At 43.9% G+C, this 25,240-nt stretch overlaps 1 protein-coding gene across 3 annotated transcripts in view; it reads right to left on the bottom strand.

Moving 5' to 3' along the window:
• Nucleotides 1-25,240, bottom strand: part of LOC126458126 (beta-1,4-N-acetylgalactosaminyltransferase bre-4-like) — a 506,064-nt gene that overhangs the window by 84,497 nt on the left and 396,327 nt on the right. For all 3 annotated transcript variants that reach the window (XM_050094962.1, XM_050094961.1, XM_050094960.1), the window contains one exon: nucleotides 9,646-10,059. In XM_050094962.1, the coding sequence (XP_049950919.1) occupies nucleotides 9,646-10,033 (388 nt within the window). In that variant the 5' untranslated portion in view covers nucleotides 10,034-10,059. The remainder of the gene's footprint in view (nucleotides 1-9,645; nucleotides 10,060-25,240) is intronic.

Genomic DNA, 25,240 nt, shown 5'->3' with positions numbered 1-25,240 from the left:
GAAAATGACTTACAACTTCGTGGCGTCCTTCAACAATGCTGCAACAATACGTCCTGAACTAGTGGACGTGGTTGGGTGGAGAAGACGCTTCCGGTATCGTCAAGCAGGACTAACTGGAAATCGCATGAAAAGTGGAGACTGTGGTACTCTGAGACGAGCCTATCACAGTCGATGCGTTAGTTGAAAAATATGAAAGTCAAACGTAAATCACTTTCCAGCGTTTTGCACGATATTTTGAGCAAGGCAAAGGTTGCCACCTGATGGGTTTCACCACTACGTACATCCATTCAGAAAGCCCTCTAAACCGAGGGAGCATTGGAAAGATTGGAAGTGTACCGGGACACCTGGCTGAAAATTGCTTACAAGTTCGTGGCGCCCTCCATCGGTAATGCTGGAATTCAATATGGTGTTGGCCCACCCTTAGCTTTGATGGCAGCTTCCACTCTCGCAGGCATACGTTCAATCAGGTGCTGGAAGGTTCCTTGGGGAATGGCAACCCATTCTTCACGGACTGCTGCATTGGGGAGAGGTATCGATGTCGGTCGGTGAGGCCTGGCACGAAATCGGCGTTCCGTAACATCCGAAAAGTTTTCTATAGGATTCAGGTCAGGACTCTGTGCAGGCCAGTGCATTACAAGGATGTTATTGTCGTGTAACCACTCCGCCACAGGCCGTGCATTATGAAAAGGTGCTCGATCGTGTTGAAAGATGCAATCACCATCCCCGAATTGCTCTTCAACACGGGGAGGCAGGAAGGCGCTTATAACATCAATGTGGGCCTGTGCTGTGATAGTGCCACGCAAAACAAGCGGTGCAAGCCACCTCCATGAAAAACACGACCACACCATAATACCACCGCCTCCGAATTTTACTGTTGATATCACACACGCTGACAGATGCCGTTCACCAGGCATTCGCCATATCCACACCTTGCCGTCAAATCGCCACATTGTGTACCGTGATTCGTCACTCCACACGTTTTTCCACAGTTTAATTGTCCAATGGTTACGCACGTGACACCAAGCGAGGCGCTGTTTGGCATTTACCGACGTTATGTGTGGCTTATGAGCGGCCGCTCGACCATAATATACTAGTTTTCTCACCTTGGGCCTAACTGTCATAGTACTTGCAGTGGATGCTGATGCAGTTTGGAATTTCTGTGTGATGGTCTGGATAGATGTCTGCCTATTACACACTACGACCCTCTTCAACAGCCGGCGGTCTGTCAGTCAGCAGACGAGGTCGGGCTGTACGCTTTTGTGGTGCACATGTTAGTTCACGTTTCCACTTCACTACCATATAGGAAACAGTGGACCTAGGGATGTTTAGGAGTGTGGAAATCTCGCGTACAGACGTATGACACAAGTGACATCCAATCACCTGACCACGTTTGAAGTCCGAGTTCCGCGGAGCGCCCCATTCTGGTCTCACGATGTCTGATGACTACTGAGGTCGCTGATATGGAGTACGTGTCAGTGGGTGGCAGCACAATGCATCTAATATAAAAAACGTATGTTTTAGGGGGTGTGCGGATACTTTTGATCTCTTAGTGTCGTAGTACATAATTTAAACATGTCGGTGTGTGAGAAAAACAGCGTGCTATAATCGAGTTTCTAACTGCAGAAAACTGTATAGTGTGCGCTGCGCTGCGTCGTCTGCAACAATCCGACGCCCTTGGGTTCACTGTCATCGATCATCCTCCATACAGTCCCGACTTGGTCCCCTCTAATTTTCATCTGTTTCAAAAACAGAAAGAATACCTTCGAGCACTTAAATTTGATAATGATGAGACGGTGCAAGCAAAGGTGAGGTTGCGCCGCTGTCAACGAAGTCGAATATTCCACAGTGACGGTATCAACCAAATTGCCTCTCGTTGCGAGAAATGTGTTTGTCGTCACGTTGACTATGTCGAGAAATAAATATGCAGACATGAAGAATAAAGGAATAAAATGTTAATAATGTTTGTTTTATTTAAAAAGCTTTCAGAGTTTTCACATGAAAGTTCGTATAATCACAGAGTATCGAATGAAACTGAAGCCAAGAAAATCTGAAGTATTGAGAAGTAGCAGATGATATTAGTGATAAACTTGTCAAAATTAAGGATCACGTAGTAGACAAAGTGAAGGCTTTCTACTGGCTCAGAAGAAAAATAGTGCTCGAAGGAAAAGTAACGAATATACGAGAAGAAAACCAGCGAAGGTGAAGAGGGCATTCCTTTCTAATAGGTGTCTGCTAGTAATATGACAAAGTAGTTTCAAAGCTTTTGAGTCTTTGAACAGAGCACTGTATGGAAGTGAGCCATAGAAGACTGGGTGAGAGATGATGAAGTACCATACTCCTTGACTGAGCGTAGGGGAACGATGTGGGAGACCCGCACCTCCGTACTAGACAAGGTCCTGTCTTAGTGGAGGTGGTTTGCCATTGCCTTCCTCCGATCGTAATGGGGATGGATGATGATGATGCTGATGATGACACAACAACAACCAGTCATCTCGAGGCACGTGTAAATCCCTGACCCCGCCGGGAATCAAACCCGGGACCCCGTGCTCGGGAAGCGAGAACGCTACCGCGAGACCACGAGCTGCGGAACTGGGGGAGAACAGGAAGAAAAGCGTTTGGGATGTGGTGTTAGGGAACAATGTTGACGATTAAACGGAGTGGTAAGTAATGATATTCTCCGTAGAATCGCCCGGGAAGGAAATACGGAGAGAGGAAAAAAAAACAAAAAACAAAACAGGAGAGAGAGTATGATAGGAGATGTCGTAACACACAACACATGAGCGACTAGCTTCCACCGTGATAGAGGACGACGAAGTGGTTGGGGCAGGAGACAGACTGGGAAAAATGATGAAGAAGAACGTTGTCGTATTTTCCTCATACGAAGTATACAGTAGATTCGACCACAAAATAATACGCCTGAAGGCGTGTTTGTGTGTGACAAAAAGTTCTCTTTCATGATATCTGTCGTTACTTAGAATTTGTACGTTCTGGCTGAGACAACGCTCAGCGCAGACGAGTAATCAATCCAGTGGACAGCATTACAGTGGCTTAGTTGCCACTTCAGACGTGCCACATAATCGATTCGCGGAAGTAGCTCAAATTGATGGCGTCTAACGGTGTAAGGAGTACGCCACGCGACTAATTGCTGTCAGGCACGAGCAATCGACGTTTCATCAATGTCACTCACCTCCCTTTTCGCTGTTTCTGACGTTGCCTTCATCCTAACATTCACTACCACCAGCCGCTGTCTGGTACGTTAAACCACCAAGGTTCGCGATGGAGTCACTAGCCGGGCTAGGATTCATTTTGTGTCCACCTGAAAATTTATGTTTATAGCCTTCAATTTTTATTTCGATTAAACACGCAAGTGCAACAAGGCAGCGTCAATTAATCTATCTTTTTAACATTCCGCAGCTACAGTAGCCACACATGTTTTGCATGATTAGATGTGTTATGTAACGGGAACAACAATTAGAGACCACCTTCCTTTCGAATAATTCGTTCTAATTATACAGCAAACTTCCTGTTATCCAAGGGACTGTGGACCGAAACTGCACGGCTAATACAAAATCACAGATAATTCAGACAGACCGATGTTTTTATCAGAATTTGCGTTTACAAAACATACCTCCTGTCACCTTTGAAATTTTACAGCATGAAGGCGTTACTCGCAGGAAACTGCCTTAAGAAAATTGCATTTAAAAACCACTGTCTTCCACTTTAACATGAAGACAGTTTTTCCACACAATTTCAGCTACTTTCGATTTTCGTGTAATTGCTCATCTCTGAAAAAACGAATTAACCTCAATTTATTTGGTGTATTTTCACTAAATAATGTCTCATACAATAATTTTCTCGGGTTACTCCCAACTTAGAAAGGAAGTATTGACTGCAAAAAAGCGAGCAGAAATTATACTATGTCAAGATCACCCAAGAACGTCATGTAGGTTCCTCTTAGAGGAGTTATTTTAACTACGCAGTCACAATACATTCACTAATGAAATTCGTAATAAATAATCCATCACAATTTAACGATATCCTCAACACTGGAAAGAAAATTTACCTTTATTACCGTTATTAAATCTATCGGTGGCTCAGAAAGGAAGTAACTATGCAGCAACAAAAATATTTGAGTATTTGCGTAATAAAGCATAGCAAGTTAGATCTCAAACTTAAAATCATTTCTCCTGGACTATTTCTATTCCACTGACTAATTTCTACTTAAATCAGGTAAAAAAAAAAGAGAGAGAGAGAGAGAGAGAGAGAGAGAGAGAGAGAGAGAGAGAGAGAGAGGAGAGAAGAAGAAGAAGATACCGTAATACCGTAAGATATCCGACAATTTCAGTGGTCCGGTGTGGGTGATTAAGGGTTCCTTGATCACCTCGCCCTCCCTTTTCTCCTCTACTTGCGAAGCGTAATAATGGAGAATAGAAGAAACAATGGAAAATAAACGAGCGGGGCAGACAAACACAAGTTTTCTGGATGAGTGTTGGAGGCTTGATATGGAGCAGGATGTCCCTTAAAACAGGAAAAGGTTTATGCATCGTGCATACTACGTTCCAATCCTGACATAAGCCGCTGACACCTGGGCAATGAAAGGAAGAGAGAAACAGAATAAACAGAACACAAATCAGTGAGACGAAATTCTTGCGAAGTAGTGTTCGAGTCGTGAAGATGAGATGATCCAGGGAATTAGTAAAGAAGGAACCAGTGCAGGACAGGGCACGGCACATCATGCTAATGATCATGATAACGATGATAGGGCATATAAATCTTCCCTGGGGAGCCCAAGTTATAACTTCGATTTCCACTAAATAACTTGCAATCAAATACTACGAACAATGACCTTTTGAACAGTAAATCACTTATCTAGTTGCAGATCTGATACGAATAAACAGTTACGAAATTTGGTTTGGAGCGACAACAAGTTCCGTTAAGTGGCAAACCAGGAATAATCGTCAAAGGAACGAAGTGAAAGGCAAATCCAAGAAAGCTTAAGTGTAACGAACACAACGACACAATTTGATTAGAAGTCACTAGTGAGAACGATGTCAGAAGCTGTTTTAAAATCTCGACACATGGTGTGAATTTGAGATCCCCGACAAGATACCACCCACTACTTTGTGTGAATAAAGGATTAGTTGTGATCTGTAAAACGGCGGTTCAGCCGGCCTTTAATTTGCACCGTGCAGGGCCCCCGTCTAAAAAGACTGCACCAAACCAGAAACAAACTTGACGCCAAAAGAAGGGGAAAAAATCTGCACGTATATTTCTCGTGAAAACTTCGAAATGTAAATAAAAAAAGTGTTTCGTATCAATATTTAATTTAACTATACATTTCTTTAATAGTTTTACAGTAGTGCAATGTTTATACACTCCTGCGCAGCATTTGTGCACCGCCGCCGTCAGTGTGAGCCAGTTTGCCGTGGCATACGGAGCTCCATCGCAGTCTTTAACACTGGTAGCATGCCGCGACAGCGTGGACGTGAACCGTATGTGCAGTTGACGGACTTTGAGCGAGGGCGTATAGTGGGCATGCGGGAGACCGGGTGGACGTACCGCCGAATTGCTCAACACGTGGGGCGTGAGGTCTCCACAGTACATCGATCTTGTCGCCAGTGGTCGGCGGAAGGTGCACGTGCCCGTCGACCTGGGACCGGACCGCAGCGACGCACGGATGCACGCCAAGACCGTAGGATCCTACGCAGTGCCGTAGGGGACCGCACCGCCACTTCCCAGCAAATTAGGGACACTGTTGCTCCTGGGGTATCGGCGAGGACCATTCGCAACCGTCTCCATGAAGCTGGGCTACGGTCCCGCACACCGTTAGGCCGTCTTCCGCTCACGCCCCAACATCGTGCAGCCCGCCTCCAGTGGTGTCGCGACAGGCGTGAATGGAGGGACGAATGGAGACGTGTCGTCTTCAGCGATGAGAGTCGCTTCTGCCTTGGTGCCAATGATGGTCGTATGCGTGTTTGGCGCCGTGCAGGTGAGCGCCACAATCAGGACTGCATACGACCGAGGCACACAGGGCCAACACCCGGCATCATGGTGTGGGGAGCGATCTCCTACACTGGCCGTACACCACTGGTGATCGTCGAGGGGACACTGAATAGTGCACGGTGCATCCAAACTGTCATCGAACCCATCGTTCTACCATTCCTAGACCGGCAAGGGAACTTGCTGTTCCAACAGGACAATGCACGTCCGCATGTATCCCGTGCCACCCAACGTGCTCTAGAAGGTGTAAGTCAACTACCCTGGCCAGCAAGATCTCCGGATCTGTCCCCCACTGAGCATGTTTGGGACTGGATGAAGCGTCGTCTCACGCGGTCTGCACGTCCAGCACGAACGCTGGTCCAACTGAGGCGCCAGGTGGAAATGGCATGGCAAGCCGTTCCACAGGACTACATCCAGCATCTCTACGATCGTCTCCATGGGAGAATAGCAGCCTGCATTGCTGCGAAAGGTGGATATACACTGTACTAGTGCCGACATTGTGCATGCTCTGTTGCCTGTGTCTATGTGCCTGTGGTTCTGTCAGTGTGATCATGTGATGTATCTGACACCAGGAATGTGTCAATAAAGTTTCCCCTGGGACAATGAATTCACGGTGTTCTTATTTCAATTTCCAGGAGTGTAGAATAGATAAGCCAGAAGTTTGGACTTTCTGGCCTATGTATCCCTGATGGGCCAGCTCTGTAATCGATCTCCGCAGTGTTTTGCATTTCATATTCGAATCTGCCGCAGGCGTCGCATTTGCTCGGCACTGGACTTTTCAGGCTTTTTTAATCCCTTTCGACACGGGCTTTCCTCAGACTTGCGTTTTCTGTGATTCCGAGCATATTTAAGAGTTGTATAAGACGACGTCTTCCATTTCTTTGTCATTTTCAGAATAATATTAATTTTCACTTATATTCCGGCGATTATTTCTTATGGTCTCATTTTGGGTCCTATACAGTAATGCTCCGTAAGGTCTTGTCAGTGGTAACAGAATCCATGTCTGAGTTAAACGCGTCTCCAAAGTCACAGCAATTTACAACTTCACACAAAACTAATTTGTAACGATGATGCGCATGATTCTACAGTGGTACGAAAACGTCATGAAAGTAAGTACATAAATAAAATAAAAATGAAAATACTGCGCGACAAATAAGTATAGAAATAAGGGGAGTGTGGGGCGTAAAGAAATTGCAGGAGGAGACCACGGTATGAGTACAGCAAGCAGGTTGAGATGGATATACACTGACGAGCGAAAACATTATGACCAACTGCTCAATAGCATGTTCGTCAGTCTTTGAAAAGAAATACATAACTGATTCTGTCTATCAGGAAACCGACAGTTTGTTGGTAGCTTTGGGGAGGTATGTGGCACTAGATGTCTACGCACAGATCATGTAATTCGCGTTAATAACGGACCGCTGGTTTGCATACATAGTTATTGCGCCCGATAGTGACCCAGATGAGTTCCATAGGATTTACGCGAGGCTAATTTGGCTGCCGAGAGATGAACATGAGTTCACTATAATGTTCCTAGAACCACTGTAGCATAGTTTTGGCTGCAAAGCAAGGACAATTATTCTGCTGAAAGATGACATCGCCGTCGCGGAAGATATCGTGTATATAGGGATGCAGGTGGTTCGCAGCTGTAAGTGTCTCTTCGGTTACTACCACAGGTCCCACGCAGGCGCAAGCAAGAGAATATAATATTGTTCCCATCAGACTGCATCCGTGGCGCGTTGCACGTTTCGAGCTGCCGTTCACCTCTATGGCGGTGTTTGTGGAGGTGACCAGCGACATAGCGTAGCAAAAGTATTTTTCGCCGGAAGAGCCGACACGTATCCGCTGACCGACCGTGCCCCACTGCAATCGCAATTGAAGATGTCGTTGGGTCAGGACGAACACGTAGGGGTAGTTGCTGCGGAGCTCCATTTTCAACAATGTACGATGAACTGTGTGCTGCGAAACACTTGTGCTTGCGCCAGTATTGTACTCTTACGGCAGGAATGGAACAGATCATCTATCCCACTTTACAGAACAGACAAGCCTCCGAACCCCATGTTCTGTGAAGAGTCGTAGAAGTCCAACAATTTAGCCTAGTCGTAGTTTCCCTGGCCTCCTACCTCTTGCCGCTAGTGCTCACGACGGTAGCACGTGAACAGTCTACATCTACATATATACTCTGCTAGCCACCAAGTGGTGTGTGGCGGAGGGCACAATTCGCGCCAAAGTCATATTCCCCCCCCCCCCCCCCTGTTCCACTCGCGGATCGCACGAGTAAAAAACGACTGTCTGAACGGCTCAGTACGAGCTCTTATTTCTCTTATCTTTGAATGATGATCATTACGTGATTTGAAAGTTGATGGTAGTAATATATGCTCTACATACTTGTTGAAGATTGGATTTCGTAGTTTAGTGAGCAGCCTCTTCCGTTTAGCGCGTCGTCTATCTGCAAAGCGCGTCGTCTATCTGCAAGTGTGTCCCACTTCAAACTTTCTATAAGATTTGTAACGCTCTTGCGACGGCTAAATGTACCAGTCACGAATCTTGCCGCTCTTCTTTGGACCTTCTCAATTTCTTGAATCAGACCCAACTTGTAAGGGTCCCATACAGACGAACAATATTCTAAGACTGGACGAACTAACGTAAGTTATTTCCTTTGCTGAAGGACTGCATCGCTTCAGGATTCTACCAATAAACCGCAATCTAGAGTTCGCCTTACCCGTTACTTGTGTAATCTGATCATTCCATTTGAGATCATTTCGAATAATCACACCCAGAAACTTGACTGATGTTACCGCTTCCAAAGACTGATCATTTATTTTGTACTCTTTCATTAATGGGGATTTTCGCCTTGTTATACGCAGTAGGTTACACTTACTAATATTGAGAGATAACTGCAAGTCATTACACCACGCATTTATTTTCTGTCAATCCTCATTGATTTGTTCACAACTTTCGTGTGATACTATTTTCCTGTAGACTACAGCATCATCGGCAAACAGTCTAAAGCCGCTGTCAATACCTTCAACCACAACGTTTATGTAAATCGTAAAAAGCAGAGGACCTATTACGCTGCCCTGGGGCACACCTGAAGTTACTCTTGTTTCTGTTGAAGTTACCCCGTTCAGGACGACATACTGCTCCCTGTCTGTTAGAAAACTTTCTATCCAACCGCATACGCCACTGGATAGACCGTAAACGCCCACTTTTTGTAGTCGACCAGCTTCGCCTATTTTTCAGATACCCTTTCACAAGCCCTGCATACTTATAATCTACCCTTTGTCAAAGTCGCTTATTTCAATGCATTTCCCCATCTGCAGCCCAAATATTCGTTAGAGTGTTCCGGTCACATACTTCTGTTACCGCGTCACGTGCCCATAACGACACCAGGCAGCATCCAACGTCGCGGAAGACAGTGGTCATAATGCTTGACCCATGAGTGTAGGTTGCAGTACTTTTACGCAGTTGAAAGGGCTCGCAGAGGATAGAGCAGCATAGAGAGCTGTATCAAACCAGTCGTCGGACTGAAGATGAAGACAATGACGACAACAATTAGCGATCGAAACGTGAGTGTCAAGAAAGGAAGTTAGACCGACCTTAAGTAGAATGTGGGTTTCACGCAAAAAACGCGTCCGGACTCACCGAGGTTGGGCGGCAGCACTGGGCAGATGGGCAGCGCGGAAAGGTTGGCGGCTGCGGAGGAGTTGGCGCCGTCCACGGAGAGCGATGCCAAGTCCGGCGCGTCCGCGGCGGCGGCGGCGGGTGTGGCGCCGGTGGCGTCGGCGGCGGGCAGCCCGTCGGAGGCGGAGAAGAGCAGGCCGCGCGGTGGCGCGTGAGTGCGCGCGCGGTACGCCCCGGCGGCGCCCGGGCCGGGCCGGCGCAGGGGCAGCGAGCTGATGGTGAAGAGCGGCTCGAGGCCGCGCGGCTCCAGCAGCGAGAAGGCGCACTGCGCGAGCAGCGCCGCCGCCACCAGCACCGCCAGCAGCTTGCACAGCTGCGACCGCTGCCAGCTGTGCAGCGCCGCCCACATGCCGCGCCGACACTCATTCGGGCACACTGCAACACCATACTCGAGCTCAGTTTCCCGTTCTCAAAGCGAGCCACACACTATGGTTAAAACTTAAAACTAACTGCCACATGTCTACCGGCGAGCTGAACTTCTCCCGCCAGCAACACGCTATTGGGTTATCCGCTTACGTAGACTGTGTCCTCAAGAGTCTCTCGCGGCGGCATCACTGTTCTCGGTTCTCAAGCCGCGTCAGTCCCAATAAAATTCTCGAGCTTTCGATGGCTGGCTCCACCACCGTCGTCGGGAGTAAAACAACTGACTGCCGGGCCTGACACTATTTCCCGCTTAAACACCTGCGATTACGGATGCTGGCACCAATCAGAGAGGGAAGGTGAGTTGGGCAGCTCGTAGCAGCTCCAGGCCGCCGCGGGATCGAGTAATGTCAGGTGGCGCGAGGGAGCCGGCGCCACGTTTGAAACTGCCGCTCCCGCCTCCGTACAAGCGTTAATCACCCACCGTTCCTTCCTTTCGACATACAACGCCCGCCCCCACGCCCTACTCAGTGTGTAGCCCTGGTCTCTGTTGAAATTGTTGCCGCTCATTCTAATCTCAGGCGTCTGTTTTATAACCGAATCCCAGAATGTTGACGCGTGAAACAGGACTCTCATGTTCACAAACTGTATTGTCTGTCCATTTACGAGGCAATGCTCAGCCATGGTCGACTTGTCGAGCTCCCTTTGCTTAATATTTCTCTTGTGCTCGGTACAACGCTCCGCAACTGGGTGAATTGTCTGGCCTATATAGATGCTGCCGCACTCGCAAGGGACACAATAACACACCGGGTACACTAAGACGAGGCGCAACATATCTCGTAGATGGGGGATGGGCCAGAACAATGGTCTCAATTCATCTCTCTGCAGTAGATGTCCTAATTTCCAGCTCATTGTCCCACAGTATAGCAGGAAAGCAGCCGGCTTGGCTGCTTCTTCTGATTCACAAGGCGTCCTTCGAGAATTTTATTGGAATTGACGCGGCTTGAGAACCGATAAGATTTTGTCCCGCTTATGTAGTGTTACATCTCGCCCTAATGATGGGAACAACCGAATCAAGACAATCGATTTAGTCAGGCATACATGAAGATTATCTGCACAACAAGAAGAATATGATACAACCAACTGTTTGGCTGTTATCATTTACCGTGAAGATCATTAACAGTTGCTGCCTCAGCCGTGTTTAAAATTTTGTTTGAAAAATGTATACTCTATATTACATCAGTTTGTTTTGTCTACGAGGACAGCACACCAATCAGTATGAAAAACAAAACAGTAAGGTAGCTGAACAAAAAGATAATCTTGCACCGGAACGAAATCAGACAACCACCCCAGCAACCGACATATAACAGCTTTCACGAACAACAAGCCCCCAAGTCGAGACCAAAAACGAGTCACTATTAAGGGAAATGCTCAACGAACTCTACACTACCACTAAAGCAGACAATACATGCAACACTACAAAATCACTCTAAATCGGAGCAACAAACTATCAGTCAAGAACACCAACCAGACACAACCGAGGATCCCAAGCGGAATACCGTTAATCACATGAACTATGACTACTTAAGAAGCTAAACTGCGGCTTAGCAGACTAGAAAACAAGGATATATTTCAAACAAGTCTGGCTATGTCATACGAACCAAGTACGAAAATTGGGATAAAATCTGGTTCCAACACAACAAACTGACAGGATGAGCCTAAGGGCTGAAAATCTCCGAGCAAACTCTAAGAAACTACGTAAGATTTTAGGGGAAGCATGTACGCAAAGGGAAGAGTGCATAAATCTTGGGACAGTGTACAAGGACTTCGGGAGAGCACATGGTTTCTTTAAAATCCAGGAACACACGTCCAAGAGGTTTTCTTTCACTAGATACATCTTCTGGAGGTAATACAACTAAACTGCCAGTGTAGCATCTTAGTAAGCTTAGAACTAGGTAGGTTCTTAGATGAAACAAAAGCCGGAACACCAAACGCCAAAGCCGCGCTAATAGTTAATACAAAAACCTCGTAGTAACACCGCTCATCCTGTTTTGCTCTCAACACATCGCCACAGCGGAAACATACGGTCAGGATGTATGGCTCATGATTATATACATATATATTATATATATATCTTAAGACAACGACAGTTCTGTCGTCGCTAAAACCAACTGACGCCACAATGACCGAAGGATGGAGAACTCAGCAGAATATCTCCTGAACAGGTTCCTCCCAGACGACGTCCCCACACAGGACAAGCGACACCGCACTGACCTAAGGGACAGGATGAGCCAATCATACGAGGGTAGTCTCAAAAGTAAGGTCTCCTTTTTTTAATAATTACATAGACCTGTTTATTTCTACAATGGTTTACATCAGTTTACAGCTTGAACATTTAGCTATTTTTTGACATAATCACCATTTCTGTCGATGCGTTTTGTAGACGCTGTGGCAGTTTTTGTATGCCCATGTCATACCAGCTCGCCGCCATGATGTTCGGAAAGTTCTGAACCTCTTCTTTCACCTCGTCGTCGAAGCTCAATCGCTGGGACAACAATTAACGCTGACAGGTACTGTGAGAGACTAAAAAAACTCAAACGGGTAATTCAGAACCGAAAAAGAGGAATGTTGAGCGAGGGTGCACACGTTCTCCACGACAACGCTCGCCCACACATGGCTCGGCAACCCGTTGCTCTCCTGCAACAGTTTCAGTGGAACATAATCACCCACCCACCCTATAGTCCTGACTTGGCGCCCAGTGACTATCACCTGTTCCCTAGATTAAAAGAACATTTGGCCGGAAAGCGATTCAGCTCCGACGACGAGGTGAAAGAAGAGGTTCGTAACTTTCTGAACAGCATGGCGGCGAGCTGGTATGACATGGGCATTCAAAAACTGCCACAGCGTATACAAAAATGCATCGACAGAAATGGTGATTATGTCGAAAAATATCTAAATGTTCAAGCTGCAAAATGATGTAAACCACTGTACAAGTAAACAGGTCTATGTACTTACAAAAAAATAGGAGACCTTACTTTTGGGAGACAGGACAGCGTAACCATACCATTCTCACAAGAAAAGGTTGCGACGGCAATTAGGAGGCTTGAAAGACGAAACGCACCCGGCCCAGATAAAATACTTTCAGAAACATTAAAACAAACAGTAACACAAATCACATCTATTCTTATGAACATTTTCAACGAGGCACTACTAGCAGGCAGAATTCCAAACCTCTGGAAAAATATTAATTTAGTAATGTTCAGGAAATCAAAAGGCAAAAAGCCAACAGACCCCAAAACGTACCGACCGATCTGCCTCTTAGACACTCTCGCTAAGGTGCAGGAAAGGCCCTTGTGTGACCGCTTACAATCGTACAGACGCTTCTTCGGGCTAATCCCCACCAATTCGGTTTCATAGAAAGTAGATCAATAGAAGACGCCGTCAAAGGACCACTAACACAAAGAATATCAGCGAAAAATATGTGAATGCCATTCTAATCAACATAGCAGAGGCTTTTTGACAAGCTGTGGTGGCCGTCCCTTTTCGCCAGGTTAAGGGAAATGCGGCTATCAGCTTCCCTCTCAATGGCCTCCTCGACTACTGCAGAGGGAGAGTGGCGCAGTGAAGGGCTGACACACGCAAAGTTGTCAAGAGAATAACAAAGGGATGTCCACAGGGCTTTATCTGCGGACGGCAGGTATCACAATCGAGCCCTTGTTGAACATCCTGGACGGTGACGACAGGGTAAGAGGTGTGGTGGCGTGCGCAGATGACCTGTTCGTAGTGGTGTCTGCTAACTCGAGAGCAGCACTAGAGGCGAAAGGCACGCAACTGCCTCCGAAAATGAGCAACTGGTGCAAACAAAATGAACTAAAAATAGTACCCTACACAACTGTGTATTTTCAGCTCAGAAGGACTACAGTGGAACCCAGTTCCAAAATTAGACAGTACTAACATACTGAGGACGCATGCCACATTTTTTACACATCCTCTTTAACTAATTCACTATGTCATGAATGTCAGTGTTTATCGCCTTCGTTAGCACTATAGTCCGATCCATGAACGATGGCGGTTCGCGTAGCTCGAGACACAGACAGGGATTGCATGGTTGCCGGTTCCATGCGACGGTTGCGACAAGCGCATACACGTGTTCTGCGCTTGAAAAAGCGTCTATACTGCAAATTACGTCTCTCACCTGCTTGAGGAGAATTTATCGCTTACCACAACCATCGGCCGTGACAAATGGAAGAAAAATTCATTAAATAACTCGCTACGATCACGTTTAATGTTTGCATTCAAAGCAGAGCGCCGAGAACACTGCTGAACGCTCAATGGCTGTTGGAGAATGCGTGACGTAGATGCGCAGAACAAGCCTGAACTCGACTGTCATCGTTCGTGACTCCAACTACAGTATCCTATTCTTCAGTTGACCCACATAGCTCAACTGAAGAACGGGATACAAATTTTACTACTGTCGGTTTTCTTGCCGTCGCCTGCAAGACTATGATAATTTTCAGTCGATACTATTACCATCTAAGGCGAAAAAAAAAAGTTGACCTACAACTGAAGCATGGGATACAAGTTTTATGTACGTCGTTCTTTTTCGCCAGCGCGTGGTTCAACTGAGGTACAGGATGTCAATGCAATGTACGTCGATTTCTTCGCTTTCGTTAGGTTAATACCCAATTCTTCAGGTGACCTATATAGGCTGCAGGTGAGGAACCCAAACATAACGGAGAACAATATAATACGACAAATATATGAAAAAGAAATTCAATACAATGTAAAAATAAAAAGCTAAACTTACCATACACAAACTCCTCCGAAAAAGCCAAAGCTTGCCGTGAGAGTCGTCAACAAAAATCACATACCCACATACAAATACACAACAAACAGAACATCACAAAGTTCATCTCACCTATAAGAACTAAAATGTTACTAAAAAAATCCACAGAAAAAACATTAGCTAACATACGAAGAAGAAGAAGAAGAAGAAGAATGATATACCAATCGCAAAACTCCAAATCAATACCTCAACCATCCCGACCAAACCCGCACTTTTCCTTAGTCATCATATACTCCCCCCACCCCCATCCCAACCTAAAATTAACAAACAAATTTTGGAGGGTACATTTGCCCAACATGTTTAAGGAGGCACTTAAGCGGACAATATCTATCGGGTACACTACACCTCCATAAATATTATCTAAATGGCTCTGCAGTGTCGAAATGCGTCGTTTCCCCCTCCCCACAACAGATTTTATGGTTGACCAATAACCTACTATACTATTATTACATCAGGAGAAAGAAAACTGGCGTTCTACGCATCGGAGCGTGGAATGTCAGATCCCCTAATCAGACAGGCAGGTTACAAAATTTAAAAAGGGAAATGGAGAGGTTAAAGTTAGATATAGCGGGAATTAGTGAAGTTCGGTGGCAGGAGGAACACGACTTCTGGTCAGGTGAATACAGGGGTACTGCAGGAGAAGGTTTAATAATGAATAACAAATTAGGAGCGAGGGTAAGCCACTACAAACAGCATAGTGAACGCATTATTGTAGCAAAGATAGACACCAAGCCCACGTCTACCACAGTAGTACAAGTTTATATGCCAACTAGCTCCGCAGATGACGAAGAGATTGACAAAATGTATGATGAGATAAAAGAAATTATTCAGATAGTGAAGGGAGACGAAAATTTAATAGACATGGGTGACTGGAATTCGATAGTAGGAAAAGGAAGAGAAGGAAACGTAGGTGAATATGGAATGGGGGGGAAGAAATGAAAGAGGAAGCCGCCTGGTAGAATTTTGCACAGAGCATAACTTAATAATAGCTAACACTTGGTTCAAGAACCATGAAAGAAGGTTGTATACATGGAAGAGGCCTGGAGATACTGGAAGGTTTCAGATAGATTATATAATGGTAAGACATATTTAGGAACCAGGTTTTAAATTGTAAGACATTTCCAGGGGCAGATGTGGACTCTGACCACAATCTGCTGGTTATGAACTGTAGATTAAAGCCGGCCAGGGTGGCCGTGCGGTTCTAGGCGCTACAATCTAGAACCGAGCGACCGCTATGGTCGCAGGCTCGAATCCTGCCTCGGGCATGGATGTGTGTGATGTCCTTAGGTTAGTTAGGTTTCATTAGTTCTAAGTTCTAGGCGACTGATGACCACAGAAGTTATGTCGCATAGTGCTCAGAGTCATTTGAACCATTTGAACCATTTTGTAGATTAAAATTGAAGGGACTGCAAAATGTGGGAATTTAAGATGGAACCTTGATAAACTGAAAGAACAAGAGGATGTAGAGAGTTTCAGAGAGAGCATTAGGGAACGACTGACAAGAACGGGAAAAGAAATACAGTAGAAGAAGAATGGGTAGCTTTGAGAGATGAAGTAGTCAAGGCAGCAGTGGATCAAGTAGGTAAAAAGACGAGGACTAGTAGAAATCTTCGGTAACAGAAGAAATATTGAATTTAATTGATGATAGAAGAAAATATACAATCGCAGTAAATGATGCAGGCAAAAAGGAATACAAACGTCTCAAAAATGAGATGGACAGGAAGTGCAAAATGGCTAAGCAGGGATGGATGGCTAGAGGACAAATGTAAGGATGTAGAGGCGCATATCACTAGGGGTAAGATAGATACTGCCTACAGGAAAATTAAAGAGACCTTTGGAGAAAACAGAACCACTTGTATGAATATCAAGAGCTCAGATGGAAATCCAGTTCTAAACAAAAAACGGAAAGCAGAAAGGTGGAAGTAGTATATAGAGGGTCTATACAAGGGCGATGTACTTGAGGACAATATTATGGAAATGGAAGAGGATGTAGATGAAGATGAAATGGGAGATATGATACTGCGTGAAGAGTTCGACAGAGCACTGAAAGACCTGAGTCGAAACAAGGCCCCAGGAGTAGACAACATTCCATTAGAACTACTTACGGCCTTGGGAGAGCCAGTCCTGACAAAATTCTACCATATGGTAAGCAAGATGTATCCCACAGGCGAAATAGCCTCTGATTTCAAGTAGAATATAATAATTTCAAAAAGAATATACTAATTCCAATCCCAAAGAAAGCATGTGTTGACAGGTGTGGAAAATTTCCGAACTATCAGTTTAATAAGCCACAGCTGCAAAATGCTAATACGAATGCTTTACAGACGAATGGAAAAAGTGGTAGAAGCCTACCTCGGGAAAGATCCGTTTGGATTCCGTAGAAATGTTGGAACACGTGAGGCAATACTAACCTTACGACTTACCTTAGGAGATAGATTAAGGAAAGGCAAACCTACATTTCTAGCATTTGCAAACTCAGAGAAATGCTTTTGACAATGTTGACTGGAATACTCTCTTTCAAATTCTAAAGGTGGCAGGGGTAAAATACAGGGAGCGAAAGGCTATTTACAATTTGTACAGAAACCAGATGGCAGTTATAAGAGTCGAGGGGCATGAAAGGGAAGCAGTGGTTGGGAAGGGAGTGAGACAGGGTTGTAGCCTCTCCCCGATGTTATTCAATCTGCATATTGAGCAAGCAGTAAAGAAAACAAAAGAAAAATTTGGTATAGGAATTAAAGTCCAGGAAGAAGAAATAAAAACTTCGAGGTTTGCCTATGACATTGTAATTGTGTCAGAGACAGCAAAGGATCTGGAAGGGCAGTTGATCGGAATGGGCCGTGTCCTGAAAGGAGGATATAAGATGTACATCAAAAAAAGCAAAAGGAGGATAATGGAACGTAGTCGAATTAAATCGAGTGATGCTGAGGGAATTAGATTAGGAAATGAGACACGAAGTAGTAGGCCTAGATAAGTTTTGCTATTCGGGGAGCAAAATAACTGATGACGGTAGAAGTAGAGAGGATATAAAATGTAGACTGATAATGGCAAGGAAAGCGTTTCTGAAAGACAGAAGTTTGTTAAAATCGAGAATAGATTTAAATGTCAGGAAGCAGTTTCTGAAAGTATTTGCATGGAGTGTAGCCATGTATGGAAGTGAAACATGGACGATAAATAGACAAGAAGAGAATAGTAGCATTCGAAATGTGGTGCTACAGAAGAATGAAGATTAGATGGGTAGATCACATAACTAATTAGGTGGTACAGAACAGAATTGGGAAGAAGAGAAATTTGTGGCACAACTTGACTAGAAGAAGGGATCGGTTGGTAGGATATGTTATGAGGCATCAAGGGATCACAAATTTAGTACTGGAGGACAGCGTGGAGAGTAGAAATCGTAGAGGTAGACTAAGAGATGAATACACTAAGCAGATTCAGAAGGATGTAGGATGCAGTAGGTACTGGGAGATGATGAAGCTTGCACAGCATAGAGTAGCATGGAGAGCTGCATCTAACTACTCTCTAGACTGAAGACCACAACAAACTATTATTACAAGCCCCAGCTGTTGAACATCTGAATTCAGTGTTATGATTCACGACAAAATGCTGAAAACCCCTATTCCCCAAAACTCTAAACGTAGAAAACCCTTCTGACATAACTACAGAACTTTCTGCCACATAATCCTCAAATAACCTCACCAACACTTTCTCCGCTCGATTGTGAGCTACTTCCAAAACCACATTGCATTCTGTACCTGAAATTACAGCTCTCTGCCCCCTAAACCAATGATCACCGCAGGTTCCCCCTGTTCTTTGTTTTGCGGAAAAGAGACTCATGGATTTTGACGACAATACACCCCCCCCCCCCCCCCCCCCCCGCCCTCGACCTGTTCCCAAAGGCCCGCTAATACTTTTATACATTCCCCATAAACTTCCCTACAAAACAGATACCAGTGTAAAACGAAAACGGTAGGCTCACTCACAGAACATTTATGCATACACAACCAGAAAGGACACCTCAAACACAAAGTCTGTAATTTTTATTATATCCCTCAAGGCCGGCTTCAATTTCTCAAACAATGTTCCTTGTCGAATTGAACGCCATGCTCGATTTTTGGTACACCTCTTATACAATCATGAGCACGACGAGCAGACACACTTTTAAGGGGCGTATGTTCCAGCACTCACGACATCGAACGTAATCAGCAAGAAGAGCACGTAATTGAAAAAAAAAAACTATAGAAGAAAATAAAAAAGTAAAAATTGTCCACACAAACAACTCTTCCAAATTATCTCAAACTCGCTAAGTATGGAAATAAGTGCCGAATGAATGGAAAGAACAAATGATTTAAAAGAATACAAACGACAAAAATCTTACACAACGCCTAGCCCTGACCAAGCAACATTCATTTACTTCAATTTACAATGATGGCGCTTAGCAACAAGAGATAACCGATTTATTATCTATGGCTCGAAGGTAAAGACATTAATATCTGTGAGCAAAGGCTCGAAAATAAAGAATGTCTATGAGTGAATTATGACTTCATTCGTCAAAGCCGATACGTTTTATCCAATTCTTCAGCTGACGCCGTTTTTGTTATCCTCAGTGATAGCAGCGCCCTCACGCGGCCATAAGCGACACTTCCGAATACAATATCGGATTAGTGCGAATACTAACGTTTATACTGATTTGTAACACAGCTTTTAGAATCGGGAGTGTATTTCGTACCACAAAAATCAACAGTCAAAAAATTGTTATTAATCAGTTTGCCGAGGACCCTGGGAGGTACGAAACAATGAATTACAAGACAGTTTATTTACGATTCCCTTCTAACGAACAGACATTTACTGAATAATGTCGTTTTCATTTAACAACAAGAAATTGCTAGTAAACACCCGAAGATTCTGCCTTTACAGAAAGACGTCGTGCATTTATTCAACAAAGCAGAATTTTGTTCGCTACGTTTTCGACCTAACTAGTGTTGTGGGAAGTAGGTAAACCATATGGAATGCAATACGTACATTATTAAACATATCAAATAAACCACCACAACAGCAGCTTATGGGAAAACCGCACAGACGTGATAATCAATCGCCAAAGCAATAAATCTGTTACCCAACACAGGAGAAACCAATTCCACAATTGTTGCTAAATCTGAGGCACGAACGGCAAGAAACTTCAACACATTCGCTTTTCTGCATCTACATGGATACTCTGCAAATCACACCGAAGTGCCTGGCAGAGGGTTCATCGGACCACCTTTATAATAATGCTCTATTATTCCTCTCTAACAGCGCGCGGAGAGAACAAACACACCAACAGTGCATCTTTCCGAGCGAGCTCTGGTTTCCCTTCTTTTTTATGATGATCGTTTCTCCCTATGGAGGTCGGCGTCAATAACATTTTCACATTCGAAGGAGAATGTTGGTGACTGAAATTCTGTGAGAAGATACCGCCGCAACGAAATACGCCTTGTCCGTGACACTCTTTCCCCTATTTCGCGATAGTACAAAACGTGCAGCTCTTCTTTGAACTTTCTCGACGTACTTCGTTAATCCTATCTCTTAAGGATCCCAGATCGCGCAGCAGTACTCCAGAAGAGGACGGATAAGAGTAGTGCAGGCAGTCTCTTTAGTAGCTCTGTTACAATTTCGAAGTTCTCTGCCAATAAAACGCAGTCCCTGGTTTGCCTTACCCACAATATTTTCCATGTGTTCTTTCCAATTTAAATTGTTCGTAATTGTAAATCCCAAATATTTAGTTGAATTTACGGCATTTAGATTAGGCTAATTTATCGTGTAACCGAAGTTTAGCGGTTTCCTTTTAGCACTCTCACTTTTGGTTATTAAGGGTCAACTGCCAATTTTCGCACCATACAGATATCTTTTATAAATCGTTTTGCAATTCGTTTTGATCTGTTGATGAGTTTACTAGACAATAAACTACAGCATCATCTGCAAACAACCTTGTCTCCTAAATCGTTTATATAGATAAGGAACAGCAAAGGCCATATAACACTATCTTGGAGAACGCCAGGAATCACTTCTGTTTTACCCGACGACTTTCTGTCAATTACTACGAACTGTGACCTCTCCGACAGGAAGACGCGAATCCAGTCACAAAACAGAGAAAGTACTTAGTAAGCGTGCAATTTCACTACAAGCCGCTAGTGTGGTACCGTGTCAAAGGCGTTTTCGAAATCTAGAAACACGCAATCAATTTCAAATCCCTTGTCAATAGGACTCAACATTTCGTGTGTTGAAAGAGCTAGTTGTGTTTTACAAGAACAGTGTTTTCTAAACCCATGTTGACTGTGTGTGTGTGTCTCAACGGACTAGTCTCTTCGAGGTAATTCATAATGTTCCAACACAATATACGTTCCACAATCCTGCTGCATATCGACGTTAATGATATGGGCCTGTCATTTAGTGGGTTACTCCTACTAGATTTCTTGAACATTGGTGTGACATGTGAAACTTTCCATTCCTTGTGTACGCATCTTTTATGCTCTTGAAATAAAAGTAATTACATTTACAAAAATATTCGTGTATTAGAAAGTCCACTGAAGTGTAACTAAGGTCGAATCATTGAAATCCATATTTTTTTCGTTAAGTCTCAAGGAAGCGCATATGATAACAACAGACAATAACAGAAATATATGCTTCTCATGCACAAAATGTGCATGATTTTATCTTGCTTTCAGCGGAATAAGCTGCAAATACAGAAATATTCGAAATTATTTCTTCATTCATGAGTTTTCATTGAATCAGTGTGATTCGGCTGTATTTTACAATAGTTCATGTCTCTTGCTAACTTACAAAATGCATGGAACAAAAAAACGAAACAACAATTCCGTCAATTAAGTAGAAAATACCTAAAACTAACACTATCCTTACGCCGCATGTAAAAGTGTCCTTTCTCATCGCTTGGAGCGCTAGTGTCGCTGTCAACTTTCGCACCAGTGTCTCCTGACTATTTCGTAGGCTTTGGTTACGATTTTCAAGGTCAACTTAAGAATGGGATAAAACTCGTCGGCTTTGACCAGTAACGTCATATTGTAGTCATAGACATTAACTTTTTTATTTTCGAGCCATAGATAATAAATCTGTTCCGTCTGTGGCGAAGCATCGTTATCGTAAATAGAAATAGAAGAATGCGTTATTAAGAGATAGATATTATGTACGCTTTTTGTCACTGGTGGCAATTTTAAATCAATTGCGTAGATGTTTTGAATTATACCTCTGTCTGATAGTGAGTCGATCAAATAGCTGTTTCCTCTGCAATCGATTCTTGTCTTATACTATGTAGGTCAACTGAAAACAGGATACTAGTACTAGCTAAAGAAAAAAAAAAAGCAACGTACTAACATTGGCATTCTGTGCCTCAGCGTAACTGCAACGGTTGTAGCCTATTGTTTAGCTGACCTATGTAGGTCAGCTTTAGCACAGGAAACAAATTTTACGTTTCTCGCTTTTTTCGCCTTCGCTAGTGCTACCGGTATAGTTGGAGTCACGAACGATGGGGGTCGAGTTTAGGCTTGTTCTGCGCACCTAAGTTATGCATTCTCCGAAAGCCAATGAGCGTTACGTAGCATTGAGAGCAGTCTGCAGATAACGCCCTGACTAATGCGAGCATTAAACGTGATCGTAGCCAGTTATTTAGTGAATTTCTCTTCCATTTGTTGCGGGTTGTCATCTCTGATAATGGTGGGAAGTGACAAATTCTGCAGAAACAAGCCGGAGACATGATTTGCAAGATACACACTTTCTTCAAGCGGAAAGCACGCGCATGCGCGTACAGCAACTGTCTTCTGGAACCGTCACGCGCGAACCGCCATCCCATTCTTCAATTGGTACTAGTGATACAGAAGGCGAAAAGACTTACGTAAAATTTGTGTACATGTCAACATAGTTGCTCCATGCCAGTGTAACGCATATGGCTTTATACTAGGGTTTTCTACTGTGGAAAAGGCAGTATACGCAATATAACGATCGAAATCTGGATGTTGACATGATGCATGTCCATGAGCTGTTTTCTCAGTACTAAAATTGTTTGTTTCTCAACTTTCGTCTAAAAATCTTTGCAATGTGGTAATTTGCAACATCATTGCTCAAAGCCGACGGGTTGTATCCCATTTTTCAGTATTCCCCAAAAACGAGGCGGAGTGTCGCGACTGTTTTGCTAGACTGTGGCATAACTGTGAGCCTCTACCTGTAATCCTCATGAAAATATATATATATATATATATATATATATATATATATATATATATATATATATACTCTTGGGAGTAACTATTGACTTTCGTGGTTGTAAAAGAAGAAGAGCCGTTCTTTGGGTTCATATGTAGGCGTTTCCTAAAAAGTAGCAGTTTGCGTCGTATACGGGTGCACATTTTAATAATCTTTCACTTTGTTGACAAGCACAAGATACTATAGCAGGCCTTGCTTCTTTCCTCATTGTCTACTATTCTGGGCTAACAAAGAACTCTTAGGTACGTTTTTTTGCAGACGTGAACATTAAAAATGATGTGCGTATGAGCTGGAAGTTGGAAATGTAACGAACATGAAGCAGTACCAGTAAGCAAACAAGCATTGTTTTCGGAGTTCCAGCTTTTATTTGGTATGAATGCAGATCCAGTTAAAGTGGAATTACTACGGCTTACGAAAGCGTCCTTTTCACATCAATACTTTCTGTTCTTCATTATTCGAATATATCAACATTACTGGAGCAAATATGCATTCAAGTACAGAAAAAAGTGCGAAATTGTCTTCCTGACACTATGTTATTCATGAAACACTGTAATTTTTAGTTTTTAAAATGGTGCTTGTGTGCACACGAAAGAAATAATCAACAAGATGTAATTGTAAACAGTAGTCTGCCAATGGTTTGGGCAACTTAAGACGGCGGCAGGCCCCACCCACTATGACTTCAAAACAACGTACAGCGTTGGTCACTCTTTTTTATGTCCACGGTAATCCCACAGCTAGTATCACAGCTCCCCGATCTAATATATGTTCTGTGAATTATTTACGATATGATTTTGCTTTATGAAACATGCTCCCCCCCCCCCTCTCTCTCTCTCTCTCTTCTCCCCCCCCCCCCCCCCCCCGTTGCTGCCATAGCCATCTCAGGGAACGATTGTTTAAAAGTTGCATTATTTAGTTTCCTCCTTGTTCTCATTTAACAATTTTCAATGTTTTTAGCAAATATTTGTTGTTGGTCGTCTTAATGCGTTGATGTAATGGATCGGTCACCATTGTCGCAATCGTTGAAGTGCTCACAGCACGTTCAACAAAACGAAGCTACCTTCATTTAGTTACATGAGAACTAAGTCAGATGGCGATTTCCAAGCGTCATTTTACTGCATTAATTCTGACGCACAAAACTGATTAATCATGTTTCCACGGTCACGCATTATGATTTCGAAGACAGGCCTAAACAAAGGCTTCGCCGATTTTCCCTCATTCATAATCGCCCTTTTCTCTCTTCTGAGTTTTATATACACCACAACAAATATTAATAGTTTACTAAGCAGGAAGAGCGATTATATGTAGTGTGGAGCTTCAGTGGGGAAGTCAGTAGAGCGTTAGTTCGTCGTACAAAAGCTCTCGGTTTCGTACTCTGGTCATGCCAGTTTCTGTACTGCAGTAAAAGTGAAACTGTTATACATTTCAGGAAGATGTTCCAGATGACTGTTCGGAGTTAGTACACGGAAGATGATGCTGCCATCTAGCAGTCGCAGTCGTCGTCATCATCCTCATCCAACCGCCCCCCCCCCCCAATCCCAACCGCCCCCCCGCACATCTGGTGCAATTGTTTCTTTGTTCTTCTATCAAATGTACTCTATAGTATTGCTACTTTCAAATTAACGAAGTGGTCGTTGAAGTGGACTGCCAATGGAACATTGCTATAAACTGCGAACAGTCCTTTTACATGACTGGAACATATTGTGTAACTGTATCACGCGAACTACGGTACAAAAAGTGTCAAGACCACGGCTGGAACTCTGGACCCTTGTTACGACAAAACTAGAGCTCCATCAACTTCCCCACGACAGCTCTACACGACAGATCTTCACAATAATGCTTTTCCTGTGCACCGTATGTCATGTGTTACCTACTGCTGTCCATTTATGCACGCTTCTGCTGTCAAGCAGCACATAGCACAAACCATATGGGTTTGGTTGATACGCTGTCGATATACAACGTTTAGTACCGATCTGTCTGACTGACACCTGAAGGTTTGGATGTGAGAACCGCTTTTTTATGATGTTCATTTCGATATGGGACGAAAGCACAAACCATTAAGTTTCGCTGTTCTGCGCTGCTCAGTAGCTTTCTAAAGATCGC

Source organism: Schistocerca serialis, chromosome 2, assembly GCF_023864345.2.
Source record: "Schistocerca serialis cubense isolate TAMUIC-IGC-003099 chromosome 2, iqSchSeri2.2, whole genome shotgun sequence".
NCBI lineage: Eukaryota > Metazoa > Arthropoda > Insecta > Orthoptera > Acrididae > Schistocerca > Schistocerca serialis.
Note: the sequence above shows the minus strand (reverse complement) of the source record. Positions and strands in the feature narration are given on the sequence as shown.